This window comes from Olea europaea, chromosome 23, assembly GCF_002742605.1.
Source record: "Olea europaea var. sylvestris chromosome 23, O_europaea_v1, whole genome shotgun sequence".
NCBI classification, from domain to species: Eukaryota; Viridiplantae; Streptophyta; class Magnoliopsida; order Lamiales; family Oleaceae; genus Olea; species Olea europaea.
Genome location: NC_036259.1, coordinates 1,177,984 through 1,186,366, shown reverse-complemented (window position 1 = coordinate 1,186,366; position 8,383 = coordinate 1,177,984). Strand labels below are relative to the sequence as shown.

The window sequence follows — 8,383 nt, the reverse complement described above, 5'->3', positions numbered from 1 at the left end:
GACTCAAGAGAGAAAACAAGAGAAAAGTCGGCTGCCTCATTTTTCAATTGCACACACGCACGACTTATTTAACAATGAGGCCAATATAGTTTTAGGGTGTAATAGTAGTGGACTAATATAGTGGGCACATGGACCAACTAATGGTTAAAGGGGCCGGAACACAAAAGTGAGCCATCCAAGAAGTAAATGGGCCGTGTGCAACATTAATTATATTAAGTTGCTTCAAACGACTCTCAAGTTGTTTTTCGGGTTGAGCCGATTAATCGAGTGTGTTAATAAATATTTCAATCATCAGCCGAAACCTATGAAATCTAATCCTACAACCCAATATTGTTTAACATCATCGCTCGAGATTATTGGGTATCAAAAAACCCAACAATATAACTTTTGGCTTTCCATCACTTTGGTCCTTAAATTACTTTTGAACCCTCTTTTGTATTTCCCTTAAGTCTTTCAACTTTCAATTTATTCCAATTTGATCCATGTCCCCTACAATTTTCCATCATCGGTCAAAATTAAGTTTTAGAGATTTGTAATTTGGTCGTTGGACTTTACAATTGTTCTTGTTTTGCCTTTTTGACAAATTTCACTTCTTTTCATCAATAGCGTACTACCATTGCATTTATCCTACAACAATCCATATTCAATCAAATTAAGCAACAGTTCTATCAAATTAGCTCTCCAATATCCACTTTTTACAGTGTATAAATTACTTTTATCTAATAAACCCAAATCTGAACGCTTATTCGTCTTGACCAAAATTGGCAACTTAATGCCAAAAAATAAAAAATAAAAAATACAAATAACTTTAGTAAAAATATTGTCCATTTTTCTCACATTTTGAAATCACTTCTACAATTCATAACTAACTTACAAAATATACTACCAAAATTGATTCTTCCACTTATCCAATGCTATATCGATGTATGTGTGCATTCATAGTAAAGTCTATTATCATAAACTCTATAGTTGGCTCTTTCTCAATCCTCGAAAACAAATATTTCCTCTCTTGAAAGATGCAAGCTCTAAACTTGTCCTTATAAATATTAAATTCTCACCACTCATTCCCTTCCTAGTCAAATTTGGGTGGATTAACCAATAAAATTTGCTATCTTGATTTGTGATGATTCTACCTAAATTCAAGTGCCTCAACCTTCGAGCTACACCCAAGCTAATAATAGTCATTAGAAATTTATGTCTCAAATTGAAGTGTGCAAGGTTTAGATACAAAAAGCAGCACTTTCACCTTTGTCACTACTTACATGTTCACGTAGATAATATGTAACATGCACTTTTTCCTTTTTCTACATGACTACTCTCTCTCTCTCTCTCTCTCTCTCTCTCTCTCTCTCTCTCTCTCTCTCTCTCTCTCTCATATTTTCAGCATGCAAGTATCTATTTTGCTTAGTCATTGATAAAAATCAACACTAGGCTGCTTCTTCGTAGTTTTTCTTTCCGCTCTAAGGTAGATAGCACCGCTCAATATCGATTTTTGATTCATTATAACTTTTATCCAAACCACTTCTTTCAAGACTTTTACCTTACTCTTTCTGAACTGGTGCAATACCTTAATGTTAGGATCAGTAATTTGGGATTAGACTACTAATTTATGATTCCTACCTAGTTTTCACTTGTTAGTCAAAAACACTCTCCACAATTGTTTACAAGCATGAAATACACACCTATCTCATAGGTTCAAACGCGGCTCAACCACCCTCAATCTATCCTTTCAAATGATCAAGGAATTATGTTATATGGTATGATTTTAATTCAATAACCTACATTCATGCACCTTCAATCTATTCTGTTGATGTAACCACTTCAAAGATATACTATGATTAAGGTGACTATCGTGCTTCAAGTGTATCAAATCTAACAGGGATAAGTTTCACAACGATGGAAATGGCATAACTTAGTAGCAATTCATAAATCAAATCTTTTGTCATCGATGTAAAAAATGAAATGCTCTTTAAAACGACTAAGAATATTGCTATTCAATGAGATAGTTTTGGTGTATGTGTATCAATTACACATGAATCTCAGTTTCTCTTCATATTTTTCTTAACTTTAGGGCTCATCCTTCAGTTTATCATTTGAAAAAAAAGCGTTATAACTGCTCGGGAGATATATTACAGTAAAGGCATTAACTCAAAGAACTATATGACTCAATTCGAACCGAGCACTCAATCCAAAAGGCTGTATCTCAAAGTTAAACTTCATCTGATAGGTCATATGTGCGGTACCATTGCCGAGAATGATTATTCATCCTTAAATGACCATGGCCTGAATACAGGCGAGGACATAAACCTTGCCTCAAAACTGTAGGTGTACAAATTTAATTAAGGATTTGATTATCTGCTGTATGTTGGGTTATAAACTCATGTCATCGATTAAGGATCATACTACATGTACATCATGCTTTTCATAAAAGTTACATAATACCACATGGTTTTTTACCAGTGGACAGTTTAAGACACAATCGTTTCTTCCATCCAATCACCTCCCCCCACATATCCTTTTTGCACTGCTTCTGGACGGTTATTTTTGGCAAGGTAGATTAATCCATCTATGAATTTCAACTTTCTCAAAAAGGCAATATCTAAAACGAAACCTAATCGTATCAGCTCATTGGGCAAGTGAAGGAACTTGAGGGAGAACTATACCATTTGCCATCTGTTTTCAAATCTGTTTTCAAAGGATCTTGTAGGCTCTGATACCAATTTATGATGAAGAGGACTGATTTGGATAGTAATTTAGGAGAATATTATTAGAGAGTGTGAAGAGGTGAGAGAAGAAACTTGTATCTTATAAACTTTAAATCGACTTATTAAAAAGAATAATGCTAATCCTGGTGAAAAACTATCGATAGTCGACTTACGTGGCATACTCATGACAGTTCGTTATTTGATGTATGAGATAATAAAAAAATACCGCATTAACGTATCAAATAACAAATTGCAATATGTATGCTATGTAGAACGACTACCACTAGTGTTTACTATGAATAGCATCTCTATTGTGTAAATGGATCTTCCAATTACCTACTAACATCCTCTAAATACTCTCAAATACAAGATAATTCCAAATAGTGAATTTCTATAGCATGATTTATTCTAGAACATAGATTGTTACCATATGGGTTCACTTAATTACAATAATTAACAAATCCAAACTAAAATAATAACATGGCCTGAATCATGTTCATTTTAAAACATAGCATACTACAGGTATTACAGGGTTTTCACAATCCACATTACAGGTTTTATTGAACTCAAGATAAGATTAAATAAGAAGATTATATTACATGGCATACAATTTATTCATGCATCAAAACAAGCTCAAGTACGATTGAAACTCTATATCACATGCATCCTTAATAATCTGATTTATCAAAACAAGCTCAAGCTGTTGACAGGAAGATCTTGGGAAGTGATTTCTTGAACATAACTAGTACGTTGCTCGATAATTGGTGGGTCGGTGGTGGCAACACTGGAGATGGAGGAGGTCGATTTGGACGCCTTCCATAATTTTGAAGGTTTGGGAGCGAATCCATTGTTTGTTTATTCTTGCTAGTAATCTTCGAGACTGGATTTGAGTTTGGTTTTTTGACCATATTATTAGGCAGAAACTTTGATACCTCCTTGGTCGGTGGAGATGAAAATGGAGCTGGAGGTGTTGTCTTTGGACGCCTTCCCACGTATTTCTCAGCCTTGAATTCATTGCAGTGATCTGAAGTACAAGAAATTGTTATTACATATGACTATTTGATTAAGAAGCATCAGACAAACAAAACAAATATTTGTGTATCAGAAACTAAGATGTAAAAAACAAATTAGAACAGAAAGAAAAACACACACACATATATATCGTGTGTGTGTGTCATTTCTAAAAGTTTGGCTTTGAGATGAGGTGGTTCACAATAGCATTTGAACGTGCAATGGTCTAAACTTTAATCGGCTATCATTAATGAAAATTCTATATTGTGTCGTGAAGAAAATAGTAATGAATGCAGCTTGTATGCAAGGGGATGTTTTAAACAACAATATTGAAAAAGAAAGCTACTTACCGAACATGTTGTAAATGTTTAAGGTCGAATGGTGCAACACTTCGAAAAGTGATCCAACATTAAATTATTTTTCTTGGATTAACATAATTTTATGCATTAGAAATTAAAAAAGAAAGAGTTGCAAGCTGAAGTATTACCTAGCAAAGTCCTTGCTTGAGTACCAACAAAAGCAAAGAGAGAGAGGAGAAGGAAAGACCTCATTAGGAGAGCTCCCATATTTGTTACCACTTATACCCAAAACAATAGCTACTTTAGGGTATTTATAGACATGAAAATATGAAATTAGGTAAAGAATGGAAAGCAAATATATGAACAGATAAAAATATAATATGTTTGTGGTGTCCATATGTTAACTTTTCGTTCGTACGAGCACCTGCCTTCCGCTATTGTCATTTTTACTTTCGGTGAAGTAGTTGATGATGTTTTTAACTTAGTTCTAGCCAATTCAATATAATATTTAACTCATATATATATGATTCTTTCTAACAGTTGAAACTTTTAAATCAATATAGTATCAAAGCATGCAAATATCGTGGATTCAAATCTCAATTTCACTTATTTAATAAAATTATGTACATGTCAAGTTTTGATGGGGAAAATGAATCCTTACTTCTATTTTGCACTTGTCCTCCTTAGCACTTGAATGATGTATCCAATGACGTGACGAGCAACCAACTTTATTAATTGTAGCCCAACAATTGCACAAGCATGATCTTTCTACATAACTTACCTAACCTTTCAACAATAAGCATTTGGACATTCATTCCAAAACTTATTGAAATTCACCAATTTTATACTTTTAACTTGTTTGACCTAAAAATACGTGTGTCAACGATCATTCACAATCACCAATATTAACTGATTAAATCAACGATGTACTTATTTACAAAAGCTAACAAGTTCTTGAAGAAGCATTCTGGCACGCCAATTTAGAAGCCATACTTTCACACTCCAAAATCATCTATTTTTAAATGGAATAGTTAAATAGTTAAAGGGTCGAAGATTCGGACTACATGCCATGTAATATTAGCATGTGAAAAAAAGACTACTTACTATTTGCAACTTGTTCACGCGTTGATTTCCATACAATAATTTGAGTCTTACTATTGGCAGCATATTTCTATGAAACAGGACAAAGAAGGCAATTAAATATAATAAACCACATCTAATCCTATATTTCAAGATTTTAATACCTTAGTAAGGATTAAAATCAAGATTATAATTTAAGTCAAATGCAATAATTTATTTTAACCACATATTTTATGAGACTTACAACTTTTCAATTACACATTTCATCAACGTTTATCAAAATTTATTAAAAATTGATTTTAATATTTACCAAACAGGAGCATAATATATCTTTCTAGACATGCCATATGTAGTTTTACGTTAATTTGCTGCAAATTAGGCTGTGAAGTATTACAAAATCGATCAGTCGATGATTCACACGAATACTAGGCCCCTATTTGGTGGGATTAAAATTAAATTTTTAGTAGATTTTGATAAAAGTCGATGAAATGTGTGGTTGAAAAATTGTGGGTCACGTAAGATAGGTGGTTGAAATTAATTATTGACTTCTAATCCTATATTTCAAGATTTTAATACCTTAGTAAGGATTAAAATCAAGATTATAATTTTAGTCAAATTCAATAATTTATTTTAACCACATATTTTACGGGACTTACAACTTTTCAATCACACATTTCATCAACGCTTATCAAAATTTATTAAAAATTGATTTTAATATTTACCAAACAAGAGCATAATATATCTTTCTAGACATGCAATATGTAGTTTTAAGTTAATTTGCTGCAAATTATGCTGTGAAGTATTACAAAATCGATCACTCGATGATTCACACAAATACTAGGCCCCTATTTGGTGGGATTAAAATTAAATTTTTAGTAGATTTTGATAAAAGTTGATAAAATATGTGGTTGAAAAATTGTGGATCACGTAAGATATGTAGTTGAAATTAATTGTTGCCTTTATAAATTAAAATTTAGATTGAAAGTTTGTCAAACATGAGCTAAATGTTTTGGCCGAATATTGCAAAGAACTGACATTCTATAATGGGATGTGCCTACTGAGTAACTAAAGAAACCCTAATTAAGATTAACTAATTGAAATCTGTCCACCAAGTGGAGAAAAATAACAAAATAAGCACAAGTATTCAAGAAAATGAAAGTGCCTATTTGACGAGTTCAGCTTTGTTTTGAAGCCATTGTCCATCTAATATATTTTTGATAAATCGACACATCATCACTTTTCTGCAAATGAAAAAATGTCTGTATAAAAAAAAAATTGTTATCGTCTCCTCATCTATTCAGAAGAGATAATGAATGGAATTGTCAAAAATTTATTGACAAATATCTTCACTCGTGTTCAAAAGCTTAAATAATAGAATTCGGCCAAAAACCTATTGACTTGAAGTCTTTGCATTCCACTTTGTACATGTTAAGCCCCTGTTTGATTCCCTATTTTCGGATAAAATGCATTATGAAATAGTGATTTTTTTGGAAAATATGTGATTAAAAAATAAGAAATTTTTTTTGAAATACGTGTATAATTATTTTATAAAAGAATTTGCAGTTAAAAATAAATTTTGAAAAAATACATTATTAAAAAAAATGGGGCTAAACAAGGACTAAATAGGCATCATATAAAATATTGCAAATATTGGAACTCCACGCCACCCCCAGTCAGCACAAACTTTTAATTCATTATTTAATATTTACTTTGGCAAAAATCTTGTAGCAATCGCACATTAACCTCGTTGATCAAGTTGCACTTCCACATCAATCATTAAGGAAACAATATTTTAATTTTTTTTATTGTAAACTTAACCTCCATACTTTCAACTTTTATTATTGAAGCCACCATAGGTGCAGTAGTTTCTTTCTAGAATTTATTTCACCAACTTTAAGATCATATTTACAGTGAAAATTAAAAATGTGATAAACATAACAAAATAATTTTTAGTGGTAAGTTTGAATGCCATTTACTGATTGCATGGAAGTTCCGTTATGGACTTGTGGTGTGAATGTCAATTTAATAATTTTCATTCATTTGGGAGACGAAAAGTGATTAAGTGGCAAAATTTTAAACTAGATTGAAGTTTAGTATAACTAAACTTAAAACTCAATAAAAGTTTAGTGACTCAATTGATAAAATTTAAAGTTTAATGATCCAATTGAAATTTCATTAAACGTTCAACATAGATGAAGTTTACACACGAAACATACAATCCAATCACTGGTTTGAAATTTAACACTTCATCCAATAGTGCAATTCTAATGATATCATATCTTGTTTGTCATTTATAGTGAAAAGACCATCGAAGTTTAGATCGAAATTTTAGTCTGGTAGAATGTTTGGATTCCTCATTCTATTTGTTGACTTGTATATATTGATGATACAATGGAAGGAGGCCAAGGTCTAAACTCCAAAGCTACAAAAATGGGAAAGTAGATATAGCTTAAAAGAGTGAATGTGGAGATTAATTCTATTAAATAATATCCTAAGTGCAGTATCAAAATTAGCAAAAAAAAATATTATTTAAAGCGTACATGAAGAATCTATTCACAGTCTAATCTAGCTGTGCCTCTTAGTTTACCAAGGATGTTTGATCGGTCTATAATGGCTATTCCTTGTCTCTTGCTCTCGAGACATTAGTTTGCAAGTCAGTTTGCCTTCTCAATAAATATGGCTCAATCTGAAATTTATCTTTTTAATAATATCCCAAATGCCTAATACCTAATAGTTGATTCTCCACTGCATAATGCATACAATAAAATTTTGATTTTTATCCTTTTTTTTTTTTTTTGGAAAAAAGGATACTCGACTTTAGGACTCATGCACAACATAACCTAACTTAAAGAATCTAAGGAAACAAATAAACTAACAAAAGCGTCCGTGAAAAGAACATAGGATCCCCCGATTGCGCTCTTTCTAAAAGCGAAAAATTAATAAGAGTAAAGTATAAGTTATTGGAGATGGTCCTTGATCCACTTGTAATGCAGAAAGTTACTTAACCCCACACAATTATGTGTTTTCATTACAAATGGAAGACATGAACTAATTTAGACTCTATTGATTTTATGTTTTTTGGTCCACCAAATGGACATGATGTATTTTTCTAGAATATCATGTACTAAAGCATCAGCAAATCTAGTAAAAGTTATCAGCAATAGATTTAGCACTTTAGAACTAAATTAGTTACCTAGAAGCCTTATTCAATCCAGTATTCTTAGTGCAAATATTATTTCGACTTAGTGACAGAAACTAGCTAGGGATTTATATTTCTAAATTTATTAT

The 8,383-nt window shown here is 31.7% G+C and overlaps 1 protein-coding gene across 1 annotated transcript; it reads right to left on the bottom strand.

Annotated features, from left to right (window-relative positions):
• Window positions 1-3,173: 3,173 nt before the first annotated feature.
• Window positions 3,174-4,316, bottom strand: LOC111371872. Its single transcript, XM_022994030.1, has 2 exons — window positions 4,204-4,316; window positions 3,174-3,729 (listed from the first exon to the last, which is right to left on the bottom strand). The coding sequence occupies exons 1-2, from the start codon at window positions 4,280-4,282 to the stop codon at window positions 3,401-3,403; spliced, it is 408 nt and encodes a 135-aa protein (XP_022849798.1). The 5' UTR covers window positions 4,283-4,316; the 3' UTR covers window positions 3,174-3,400.
• Between the last annotated feature and the right edge of the window lie 4,067 nt (window positions 4,317-8,383).

What these genes read in the sequence shown, in the direction of transcription:
- LOC111371872 (XM_022994030.1), bottom strand. Translation starts at nt 4,282, where the DNA reads ATGGGAGCTCTCCTAATGAGGTCTTTCCTTCTCCTCTCTCTCTTTGCT. An exon ending in TCAAGCAAGGACTTTGCTAG is followed by an intron (nt 3,730 to 4,203) that starts GTAATACTTCAG and finishes CTTGTACTTCAG; the next exon opens with ATCACTGCAATGAATTCAAG.